Below are 12,880 nucleotides of genomic sequence, written 5' to 3'. Positions count from 1 at the left end.
ATTATTGTACTTCATGTACTGAAACATAAGCTCTGAACCTGAAGGACACATGGGCAGAGGTTAATTTTGTGTTTCCTGGGATGGCTGTTAGAAGCAGACATGCTGGGTGCATAAAATCTGCATCTCAACGTACAGAGTTAAGCTCAGCATGTTAAACTGCTGGTTAGCAGTAAAGAGGTACCTGAAAGAGAAATGTACATTCCAGGTGATCTCTAAACAAGAACATCAAAGTCTCTTCCTATCTTGAGCTCCTTTTGAATATGAAAAATTTGAAAAATTCAGCTTGACATGATACTGCTCAAGAGAAAGTTGTTTACGTCTTTGAATACTTGCTACTTCTGCAGTTACTTAATTGAAGCTTGTGAGTTAATGTTCACTCCAAAATAGCTATTTGGTCTCTATACTAAAAGTACAGGTGTAGACAATGACTGTGTCTCAGACTGCAGTGTGACATTACTTGAAGGTAGGTACTTCTAGAAGTAAAGTTTGGGGTTTCTTTGGGGATATGTGCTTAGAAGGATTGATCCATCTGAAATATGTGGAGATACTGAAGATACTGAAGGAAGTTAGTAGTAGTGGCAGCTGCATGATGAAATTCTTCATCATTGCATGGAAATTCCCTGATAGCAGTAAAAAACCACAGATTGTTTTTTCAATTCTAGTCACTCCAGGTTAGGTTAGTCTTCACTTCCACTATTTCAACAGTAATGCTGTCTGTGAAACTCATTAAGTCTGTCTTCAAGTTGATCTGGCTATTATGAGGTTAATTTATGATGTCAGGGCTAAAAATTATTTCAGTATATTGCTGCCTTTACAGCTATTTTCCATTAATTCTTTACAGCAGGCCTTGCAAAGAAAAGTGAATTCAACAAGGAAAGAGAATGTGCTGCTACTTTGGAAAAGAAACCAGCTTCTGAGGAGAAAGATAAAACAAAAGCTCTGCAGGTTCCTTCTGCATCTGTTTCTGGTGTCAGTACTGATACTGAAGGTGATTGTCTGGAAGATTTAAAGTCAGAAGCTAAAATTCAAGAAATTAAAGTAAGAGCTAAATCTTTACTGAACTTCTTGTTATTAAATGTGTACAATTACTTCATATATGTGTAAGACAGTACAGTTCAAGAACTAAAACATCCAGTGGGAAAAAATTGAGGTTTTTTGTAGCAGTGCCTCAAGTGTATGCCAGCACAGGAGATTTGATTTTAGGAAATAATGTGTAGTTTTTTGAAAACAGACTACTTCAAAGATACTTCAATCTCTTGTCAAGTTAACATTCTTATGTGTTAACAGTAATGAAAAACTTCAGAAAGCTTACAGCAATTTTTCTTCGTGTTCTTTATTGTTCTATAAGAACTGTTCTTAGACTCTTGGGGAGGAAGTTTGAATCCTAAGGTCTTCTAACTTATTTACATATTGTGCTACTTTTTTGATTAATTGCAGGAGAATGAAGTTGCAAGCTCAAGTGACTTAGTCTGTAAGGAAGAAACACCCACTCCATCAAAAGATGAGGTGACAGTACTTGTCCAGTCTGGTACCAGCAGTGAAGAATCACATTCCGCCACAGAAACTGTGCAAGTATCACAGACCTTATCACGAGCTGAAGACAAACCTGTAGATTTGTCAACTAAAAAGGGTGATTCGGATGGTTCAGAGTCAACACAAGGTAAGATCAGGGGTATACGCTGAGTTTTTTTTCTAGGAAACAATGCTTTCCTGTGAATCAGTTAACCTAGCATAATTGCTGTCTTGGGGAGAAGTAGTACCAGTACTGAATTAGAAACATAGCTACTAGTCTGGTAAAAATGTGTATATATCAAATTTTGAGTTCAATTTTGCTACAGCAAACCAATGCTAGTGTCTATTGTGTAATTTAAATGTGATGTACTTTCATTAGTTTACTGTTAAATACCACATGAGCTCTGTGAATTGGCACATAAGTAGTGTGCTGACACTCAGTCTTGGGCCCATTTTTCAAACCATAGTAGATGGTCATTATGACAAGTGTCGTTCAAACTTTAAATTTATTGAGAGGAACAAATGCTGTAGAAAGTTCTCCAGTTTATTCTTGTGATTGCATAAATGCATTTTCTTTAAGAAAGTAGAGAAAAATCTTTGACTTTCTCCTTTTTATTTGATAGAAAACAGAATCATCTCATTTGGTTTTGGCAATACTGCAGGCCTGTCATTTGCAGATCTGGCATCCAAAAGTTCTGAAGACTTTGCTTTTGGCTCAAAAGGTGAGTTCAGCTAGTTTCTGAGACAAACTTCAGCTGGACTTTTGCTTCATACAATGTACCTCTTGTGCACAAAATTTCTGCTGATCATTGGAAATAACAATTTTTTGTAAGTTTTTGTCAGGAAGAAAAAAAATACATGAGTGTAAAATGTCACTCTCTTAATTGTAGATAAAAACTTCAAATGGGCAAATACAGGAGCAACTGTGTTTGGAGATACCACCCGTAAAGCAGATGAGGATGAAGGTGGTAGTGATGATGAGGTAGTACATAGTGATGATATCCACTTTGAGCCAATTGTGTCCTTACCAGAGGTAAGATGACTTCTGGAATATAAAACAACATTAAGATAAGCATCTCTGCTAACACAGCAAGCTTTAAAATGTTTTACTTAACTAGCTTTGCTTTCTATGTTGTTGTGCCTTGTTCTGCATGTTTTACACGGTCTATGTTGAAGCACCTGTTGTTTTAAATCCTAGTACAGCATAGCCCTGGGGAGGTGGCTGGTGCCTCAGTTAAATTCTTCAGGTAATTTCTTCAACTTGACTGAGAGTTGATGAGGATGGCAATTTGTACACATAGCTTGTAAAAGCTAAACCATTTATATAGCACAGCTGAAAATCAGACAGGGGAGCTGAATAACTGCTAGTGCTTATACCACTCAGCTATGGCTTTGCATCAGTGACCTGTAGATTCAGTTCTGTGAAAGCCATGTCAACTAAGAATCTTTAAGCTATGCAAGAGATTCCTACAAACAGTAAGCAAAAAGATATACAATTAACATCACCTGAAAGTGAAGGAACTAACTTTTTTAGTTTGAAAATAAATGTCTTTTCAGGAAGTAGGAGAACCTTCAGCTTTCAAGGTAGCCTTATAACTTACTGAGACTTCACACAGTTATTCATGTCTTGGTTTGGTTTTTAGCCTAGTAACCATTTCAGACTCTTTTGATGATATCATCATATTGTCTGACCTTTCTATAAAAAATAAAATTTAACTATAGATTAGTAAAATTATTGAGCAAGGCAAATAGAGTACATAGGAACTGTATGTGGTGTCCTTCAGTTTGAACAGCTGGTCTGATCTGTTTTGTAATGTGCCTTCAACTTCCTTCTTGGAAATTTGGTGTGCCTTTGCTCATCTGTTTGTTACATTATGACTTCTATGATGCTTTTCTTCTCTGCTTCCCCTTTTCAGTTTCACAAATAGTATTTTGTCACACATTTCTCCAGTTCTCTCAATATCTTTGGAGAAGTGCTAAATAAAATGAAGAGTAGAAGGCAGTAAATGCATACATAAAGTGAGGTGAAGAAAACAGCTGTCAGGCTGAAGTTTTGTATATTCTGTTCTAATGCAAATATCAAATTCTTTAACAATGTGCTAAAGATAACTCCTGGAATTGTAACAGTACTTTGTCTTCACTTCTCAGTGTGCACATCATTCAGCAAACCTAAAACTTGGGAAACTTGCCAGAACACTTGGTGTGTCCCAAAGTCTTGGGTTTTTGTTAAAAGAAAAAAAAACTCCATAAACCATAAAGAAAATCCCACCAAAACCCAACCTAGCAAACCATTCCCAAAGCAAAACCAACAGACGCCCACCACAATTACCTGTAGCATGGTGAAGGAGGATTGCAGTGCTGTAATTGTTCTCAAATAGTGGAATTTGTTGGGCTCTTAAACCTGTTTTGGTGTGATGATTGGGGTGTTGGTGAAAAGAACACACTGAATAATTTTCCACTGTAATATGTCAGAATCTTCAGAAGTATATGCAATAACTATTTAATATCTTTGTAGAAAATCACAGATTCTCAGTCTACTGTGCTGTTTTTTAGGTAGAGGTAAAATCTGGAGAAGAAGATGAAGAAATTCTCTTCAAGGAGAGGGCAAAACTTTACAGATGGGACAGGGATGTTACTCAGTGGAAGGAGCGTGGTGTTGGAGAGATCAAAATACTCTTCCATACACAGAAGAAATACTATCGAATCCTAATGAGAAGAGACCAAGTTCTTAAAGTCTGTGCAAATCATGTTATCACCAAAGAAATGAACTTAGTGCCCTCTGATACATCAAACAATGCTTTCATTTGGACAGCCACAGATTATGCTGGTGAGTTTTTTCAGGTGGTCTTTGTTTTTTTCTAGGTGGTCTGTAGTTTGTGTTTTGTTTTTCCCTGGAGATTATTACAAGATTAAACTAAACAGACCTTCTTGGATTTATTTTCAGATGGTGAAGTAAAAGTTGAGCAATTTGCAGTCAGATTTAAAAGCCAAGAAATGGCCAATTCTTTCAAGAAGATGTTTGAAGAATGCCAGCTAAGCTTGTCGGAACTACAGAAGGGGCCCTTGTCTCTGGCAGCAGGACTGTCAAAGGACACCAACCCTGTTGTGTATTTTGAAGTTTCTGCTGATGATGAACCTTTAGGACACATAACCATGGAGCTGTTTGCAAATATTGTACCTCGAACTGCTGAAAATTTCAGAGCCCTGTGCACAGGAGAGAAAGGATTTGGGTTCAAGAACTCCCGCTTTCACAGAATAGTCACAGACTTTGTGTGTCAGGTAAGCTTAAAAGGAAGACTCCTCACTGAGAGAATGAGATACACCTTGACTAACAATGGCACTTACAAAAATTACTTATACAGAGTAGCACATTCTTGTTGGCAGCATGGATCCACTGTGCAGGATAGTCTCATCTGTCCTTCTCCTACAAGGAGATGAGAAATGGTGCGAGCAGCACATGCTACCTACCCTAAGATGCTTTTCACCTGTTCCTACCAGTGGCCTCATGCTTCAGTATTTCCTAGTACTATCATATCAGGGTAAAAAAAAAAAATAGAGGGAGGTGGAATCCTCTTACAGTGGACAAGGGGGCATGTTGCTGAAGGAAAGTAGGTGTTCCCAAAACTACCATTCATCCTTCTCTCTCTTCAGATGAGTGGACAGGGGGCATGTTGCTGAAGAGGAACACCAAGGAAAGTAGGTGTTCCCAAAACTACCATTCATCCTTCTCTCTCTTCAGATGAGAACTTCTGTATGCTCACCTGTTGAGAACACTTACTTTCCAGGCTTCTCTTGGACTTTAAAGTACACTTTATATTTCAGATAATGTGCATTTTAAAACTGATATTTCAACTATCACAGATGTTAGGTTTCAATCTAAAGTCTTCTAGATCAATTATCATGCAGTGGCCTGTTTAGTGAAATATTAAGTTTTGTGCAGAGAGCATCAGCCTTGCAGTTTATCTGTAACCCCTGGTAGATAATGTTGGTTTTAAAGTTCTCTGTGCATTCAGTAGCACGGGCAAGTTCTTCATAAATGCTGAAGGCTTAGGAGATTGTAATAGCTCAGATAGGCCTTTCTTAAAATTCTCATCAATAGTTCATTGAGTTTACTGGGAACAGGCAAAATGAACCAACATCTGTACATGCTAATGATGTGCATGTCACTGCATCCCCGAAGATGAGGCATGTAGATGACTTTCTACAAGCCCAGATGTATACAGTAATACAGGAAAATAATATGCAAAAGTAATAGGAAGGACATCAGCCTGTTGGAGTGAGTCCAGAGGAAAGCCAAGCCTTTTAAGAAGGATGGAGCACTGGTCCTATGAGGAAAGGCTAAGAGAATTAAATTTGTTTAGTCTAGAAAAGATAAAGCTTAGGGGTGACTTAATTAAGATGTCATTCCAGAGCCTGAAGGGCACCTACAAGAAGATGGAGAGAAACATTTTACCAGAACATGTAGTCACAGGACATGGGAATGGCTTCTAGGTAAAAGAGTTTAGACTAGTTGTTAGGAGAAAGTTGTTTGCTGTGAGGGTAGTGGGACACTGGGACAAGTTGCCCAGAGAAGTTGTAGATGCCCTATCCCTGTCAGGCTGGATGGAGCTCTGAGGAGCCTGGTCCTTGTTCTAGGTGTCCCTGCCCATGGCAGGGGAGTTCTAGATGATGTTAAAGGTCCTTTCCAACATAAACCATTCTGTGATAGCATATGAATGCTAATATAAAATATTAGCCTGTCTTTCAATTAGCTAGCTAGGTGTGTGAAGTATGCACTGCATGGTTATTTTGTTAAACCTTTGTGCCTTATGGATAAACTCATTTAGGATTTAAGGGTATTCCGCAGTCTAGAAAGGAGCAGTCTTCCTTTCAAAACAATTGACTGCACCATGTGTGCCTTGACAAAGTGAACTTTTATCACATTAAATGAGTATATTTTAAGTTTGCTCTGCTTTGCCTGGACTTTCTTGAGGTACAATGAGAAGCTCTTCAATGAGAACTAAGGCTGTAAGATCAAATTTGCACTGTCACCTTTATGTATATACTTAAATTATCAGACGTTTTGTCTTCCAGAAAGATAAAAGACACACTTATAATGCTGCTCAACCAGTTACATGGCAAAGCTGTATGGAATTACAGGTCACTGCTTTGTTAACCTTTTTCAGGTGATGAATTCTGTGCCTGCAGGGACTAATTAAGGACAGGCCTTCAATGAGATAATGCAGGTCCAGGCAGCTTCCAGGGCCAAGTGATGCAGGCAGTAGGAATGACAGGCTTAGAGAAATGTCACCATGGGGAGCAGGAAGATAAAGTGCTGTGTTCAGAATAAACAAGGGATACACCTTCTACTACTGGTTCCCTTACCATGGACAAACCTGCTGAAGCTGAGAAGCCCTGCATCTAAGCAGATATTGATACTTGTAAAAACGAGTTCTTCCAAAACAAGGTCTTTACTGGTGAAAGGAAGTATAACTTTTGGGTTTCTTTTTGGAATTTGTCAGTTAATGATGTGTCTGGTTGGTTTTTTTTAGGGAGGAGATATAACCAACCATGATGGAACAGGTGGACGGTCGATTTATGGAACAGCATTTGAAGATGAGAATTTCATAGTGAAACACACCGGTCCTGGATTGTTGTCAATGGCAAATAAGGGCAGGGATACAAATAATTCTCAGTTCTTCATAACACTTAAAAAAGCAGAACACTTGGACTTCAAGCATGTGGTATTTGGGTTTGTGAAAGATGGAATGGATGTTGTGAAAAAGATCGAATCCTTTGGTTCTCCTAAAGGGCTAGTAAATGGAAGAATTGTCATTACAGACTGTGGGCAAATATAGAACTATTTCTTTGAGTATACAGATGTTTTTGCAGTATAAATCAGTACTTAGATGTTATTGACTAATTATTTCAACTTCTTAAAATGGACACTTCTGATGTATAAATGTAAAATTACAGGCTATAGTTGAATTTTTTTATGTGTTCCAATTGATTTTTTTGCATGGTAAATAAAGTTCAGGCACTGGCATATTTCAGGTGTATTTGTGTTATCCTGACATATTTGTAATAAGTGTCAAATTTTGAAAATTAAATCCTAGTCTTGTTAAAATAAATGTCTTGTCTTCACTTTGGTTTGTTTAAAAGAAGATAACTTGCATAACTTGGTTCTTACTCCATGAATGTGCAGATAGATGCAGATTGCTGAACAGTACACTGAAGGCCTTTGAAAGTTAATAGGTATTCCAGTGCAGAAAGCAGGCTGAGCCAGGTGGATGTTGGTTTGTTCTGTCTGCATAGTTTTTAAATGATTGATCAATGTTTTGCTAGAGGAATATGCCAACTTTTTTTTTTTTTTTTTACTTAGACTATTTCTAAGAATCTTGGCTTAATGAAAAACGTCTACTTAACGTTGGTATTTTACCTGATGTACATTAAGTATGACACTCCGACTCTGCTCAGTGTTTATGAGCCAACTTCTCTGCCTTTACTGCGGGCTCCAGCTTTTGTATTCCAGCGTGCTCGTACCTTTGACAGCTTTGCCTCTCTAGAGTGAGAATGCATGGGTAAAGGTGGGGTGTATTTAAACTTACAGTCTACACCTCTGGTCTGGGCAACATGCATTTGGATTTGCTTTATTTGGGGGGTTATTTATTTTTAAAGGATGGCAGTAATAAGTCTTCAGCTGTCCTCGGGGACTATACTGCTCTCCACAACCATTCAGAGGAGCCTGGAGCTGGGGCTGGTTTTGGCCTCTTCTCCCAGGCAACCAGTGCCAAGGCCATAGGGCACTGTAGGACAGCAGGAGGAAGTTCTTCCCAGAAAGGCTGGCTGGGCATTGGCCTGGGGCCGTGTTGGAATCACCGTCACTGGGGATGTTTAAGGAGGTGGCACTGAGCGGTCCAGTTGCCAGGGTGCTCTTCGGTCGTGGGTTGAGCGCGACGCTCTCGGGCGGCGCCGTGCCGGGGGTGGAAAGGAGCGGTGTTTGACGATGACGATGATGATGATGATGACCGCCATGGCGGCCCGGGGGCTGCAGCGGCGCTGCCCGCGGGGGCCGGCGGGGGTGAGACGGGGCCGGGGCGGGCGGCCTGCGGGGAGGAGGAGGCGGCACAGAAAAGCCACGTCCTCCTCTGGAGCGATGGAGTGTGCGGGGGCTGTCCGCTGCTGCCTCGGGCTCATTGTGAGCGCCGCGCTGCTGCGTGCCCGGCAGTGCGGGACAAAAGCGGGGTTTGAACCGCCCTGAGGAGGTTCCGTGCTCCTGCTGCCCCTGCCCCCGCGCTCCGACTGCCGCGGAGTTCAGCTGCTGACGAGTCCTCTTTGTCCGAGCAGAAAATTTCCCTGGAAATTGCAATTCCAGATTGTACGCGGTACCAAGACACAGTTTAGCATGCAGTTTTTGCCTAAGACCTGGTCCCTGCCAGCTGAGTGAGAAAATATGTGAATCCTCTTAGGAGTATGTTAAGCTTATAAGAAACATATAATAGGATAACTCATTTGTTTGTTTGTTTTTGGTTTTGCCACAGTCATTGACAGCCTTAGAATGCATTAGGTGTGTTTGTGATATTTTATTTTTTTTTTTGGTAAAGCTTAGTGATTAGCTCTGTTGTCAGAGAGCATAAAATTGTTCTATATCTAGTCAATAAGGAATCAAACCCGTGGTTCAAGTTAATTATGATGGGTGTCAGTCCCTTGCCAAGGTACGGCAATGTTATTTTACACCAGAGAAGGTTGAGTTCTTTGCACTCAGATGAATGGAGGAACTGTATTGTGGTTCCTCTCTTTTTATTACTTGTGCTGACAAGTCAAAACTGATCTGCCTAAAAATTCAGCAGGAAGACCCTTCCCCCATGCTGTCCTTTGATACTTAGCAGAAGGAGTTCTTGCTGGCCAGGCACCTTTATTCTGCCTGAATTCTGTTTGTCTCTCAGTGAAACAAACTTTTGTAGTTGTTTTCATGCATCTCTATTCTGGGTCAAATGCTTCCAGTGTGTCTGGGGGATAAAAGGCCTTAAGTGCTCAGATTTGTGCTGCAGTGGAAGTTGTATGGTGGAAAAATACCACGAACAACCCAAGACTGGGAGAGAATGAAATTGAGTTAGGTGCATAGTTGGATTGGGATACTGAGTTAGTCCTGGGAATCATCAATGAATACAAAACCCAGCCTTTTTTCTCTTAGGAAGAGTAGCTTGCCATTTTAGGATCAGGAGTCATCTCAAATGTGATGTGAAGATTTTGAGCTGAAATCAGGTTGTATGTGCCCTTAGTTCCTGCAGAAGGATTTGCAACTTGAATAGCATGTGATGCTGTTTTAGATTCTCTGAGGAATTTTTCTTGGGGAATATTCTGCTTTGAATTACAGAACTGTACTTTAAAGAAAAGTAATTTTAAAAATTTATTTTTAGAAAAACTCTTACTGAGACTTTAATGCTTGCAAGGAGGAAATGTGTTTGTTTTCAGTGTTTTCATTGAAAACGTGTTTGTGTGCTTTGTTATTTCATTAAAAAGTGGTCATTCAAGGGCAGGAAAATACAGCAACTGATCACTTGATCTACAACATAGCAGAGAGATGCAATGAAACAAGATCATGAGAGCTGCCTTGAGTCTGATATTTTGTAATGTGCATTTAATTGATTTTGTTTGTAGCCTAAAATTTCTGTCATTCACTCTTTTAGTATGTATTTATAAATTAGTAAGAAATAGTAGAGCAGGAAACTTTGGCGTAAAAAGCCTAGCTGTGAAGGTAGATGGCACTGTTTCCATGATTACCTATCTACTTCCATGCCTTTATTTTATGTTACTGTCTTCATAGTGCTTTATAGTTTCTCAAATATTCTAACATAGAGCACTACAAGTATTTTGTTATTAGACTCTAGAGAATATATTTGCCTCTTTATGTTAATATGAGGACCATTTACATTTATGTATTTAAAAAAACCCCTCCCTTTACAAAGCCAGTAGTTTTTAGTATGAATTAAACCAGTGTTTAATTCTTTTAATGTGTTTAATTAACCAGAATTTAACCAGTGTTAAACCAGTAAGTTGTGACACCCTTTTTCCATGAAAACCTCGACTAGAGTTCAATGGTTTTGTGCTTTCTTGTAGGATTGCCTCTCAGGGGCATTGCACACCAAATGTAAAAGCAGAAGCTCCCTAGTTTACAAAGGTAATGCAAAGCAATGGTTCTTTGATACCTTTTACAGGGAAAATGTATACTAAAGCTGCATTGTTCCTAAATTTATTTAGTTTTATATTTTCTCTTTTTAAATAGAAGGGTTGTGATACCTGGGAGCCAGTCTGGGAATGTTTACAAGTAAAAAGTGCCAAGGATGTTTTGGAGCAATGGTTCACAGCTTGTTTGTCTTTAAGTCTTGCTTGAATTACTTGGTAGCAGTTTACTTCATAATGCATGTATTTAGCTTTAATTTAAAGATACATAAATGTTTAATATCTAGAATGCATTTGGTCTCTTTCAGAAATTGGTGCATGGAGACAGCTGGCTATTTGTCAGACTTCAGTTACAGAAAAATTTCTATAGGCAGACAAGCTCTAGCATTTAAGAAGGACAAATCATATGTGAAAGTTAAATAATTCTTACTATGCCTTAAGCTGTTAGAATTAAGTCTGTAATTTTTCAGGCTGCATGAGTGATGGTTTTGGTTCTTATATCTACATAGACTACAGGGCAAGTATTTCTAATAAGTCCTTATTGATTTCTTAATGTCAGCTTCTCAAATGTGAAATAAAATTGTTGCAATTTTATATATTTCATGTGACACTGACAGCTCACTGAAAAATATAACTATTTCTTTATCAAATGTTCTTTAGAGTCAGAATTTACTGAAACTGGAAGACAGAAGGGCATTAGATCTAGTGATTTCCAGAAAAGTTTGGAAAACTGGGATTGGTAGGAGGTGTTTTTATTTCTCCTTTATTTTTTTTCTCATAAAACCGTAAATAAAACAGATGTATTTGGACTGTGTAAAAGTTGTTTTAAGTTTCTTGTTTTCTTGTTAAGTCAAGAAATGTTTGTAGCTATTTTATGTGATCATGAGGATGCTGATTTTGATGAGGAATATTGTTTTACTTTCTGATCTAATCTGTGTATGTTGGAATTGCTAAGGGGATACAGGAATGACATAAACTTAACTAGGTGATAAAAAAATTAACTAGGAGGAAAGTGAATTGCCCAGACTGATAAACAGATTTATGTTTATTTAGCAGTAATTCAATTCCAAATGCCAAGAAATCTCTTTTAAGGGCTATTTTACACCAAACAGGAAAATATAATTTAAAAAGAGGGGTTGTATTTTTAGTTCTCCAGGAATTTGGTGGTTTGTGGTGAGAGAAGAGTGTTGGTTTTACCTGTTCCTTACATGTGCTTACAGCATGAAAAGCTTAGTTATTGTAACAACTTTTAAGTCAGCAACATGTAATTTCTGTGGTTGAGAGTGAGTTATAATGCCTTTCATCCAAATGATTTAACTCTGCTATTTGTTATCAGTAAAATATCAAAGTCTTACATTAAGCAATGTTTGCCTTTTTATACAGACTTGTTTCAGTCTCTGTTATGTATCATGTTAGAAAGGAATTGAGTAATTTAAAATTAATCCTCTTTTGTACTTTTAGTTTTGATGATGAGCAAGATTATTTTTGTGGTTCAAGTGGTCTGGAAGTAGAAGAAAACAGTGTTATTTGCTCTGAAACTGATGCAATTCAGAATACAGCTATATACACGGGAACAGGTAATAAAGACTTAATTTTTTACATTCTTACAACTCTCTGTGAAGTATAACATGTAACTTAAAAAAACTTCCTAGTAAATTTATTTCTGTTCAATTTAGAAATACACTACTCATCTAAAATGTATTTTAGTGTGGGGATTTTATCTTTCACATGAGTACTTTCTTTACAATTATTTTAGGAGGTTCAGGCATACTTGGAGCAATACTAACGTTATTTTCTCATGTGGCATCTTAAGATGTTTCTTAAGTCTTGTCCTGTTAGATGTCACCCTAAGGTCTAATCAGCAGCAAATCACTTGCCTGAAGCCCTTACAAAAATGATAGGATATTTTGGTGACATGATTCAGTCTGTGCATAGATTCCATGCAGCTGTCTCTGGGGTTTCTATATTGCAGTGGAGGGTTTAGTTTCACTTATACAACTGTTGATTCTTGATCAGTTTTAATAAATCATGAAACAAGAACTTTAAACAAATTTCTGTAATTCTTTAGATTACTTTCACATTTTGATACATCTCACTCTGTACTTGTAACTGTGAATTCCTAGAACACATTTTTCCTGGTTTAGTACAAAAATCATATCAATATTTAGCTAGGTCTGATTTTTTAATGTAAAATGCATTTTTTTCC

At 38.2% G+C, this 12,880-nt stretch overlaps 1 protein-coding gene across 4 annotated transcripts in view; it reads left to right on the top strand.

Annotated features, from left to right (window-relative positions):
* LOC120504542 (E3 SUMO-protein ligase RanBP2-like) overlaps positions 1-7,623 on the top strand; it is a 36,415-nt gene extending 28,792 nt beyond the window's left edge. For all 4 annotated transcript variants that reach the window (XM_039714111.1, XM_039714112.1, XM_039714109.1 and 1 more), the window contains 7 exons: positions 842-1,038; positions 1,438-1,660; positions 2,136-2,234; positions 2,403-2,545; positions 4,066-4,339; positions 4,457-4,791; positions 7,044-7,623. In XM_039714111.1, the coding sequence (XP_039570045.1) occupies positions 842-1,038; positions 1,438-1,660; positions 2,136-2,234; positions 2,403-2,545; positions 4,066-4,339; positions 4,457-4,791; positions 7,044-7,349 (1,577 nt within the window). In that variant the 3' untranslated portion in view covers positions 7,350-7,623. The remainder of the gene's footprint in view (positions 1-841; positions 1,039-1,437; positions 1,661-2,135; positions 2,235-2,402; positions 2,546-4,065; positions 4,340-4,456; positions 4,792-7,043) is intronic.
* Positions 7,624-12,880: the final 5,257 nt, after the last annotated feature.

The sequence above is a fragment of the Passer montanus genome, unplaced genomic scaffold (assembly GCF_014805655.1).
Source record: "Passer montanus isolate IOZ18808 unplaced genomic scaffold, ASM1480565v1 scaffold3, whole genome shotgun sequence".
Taxonomy (NCBI): Eukaryota; Metazoa; Chordata; class Aves; order Passeriformes; family Passeridae; genus Passer; species Passer montanus.
Note: the sequence above shows the minus strand (reverse complement) of the source record. Positions and strands in the feature narration are given on the sequence as shown.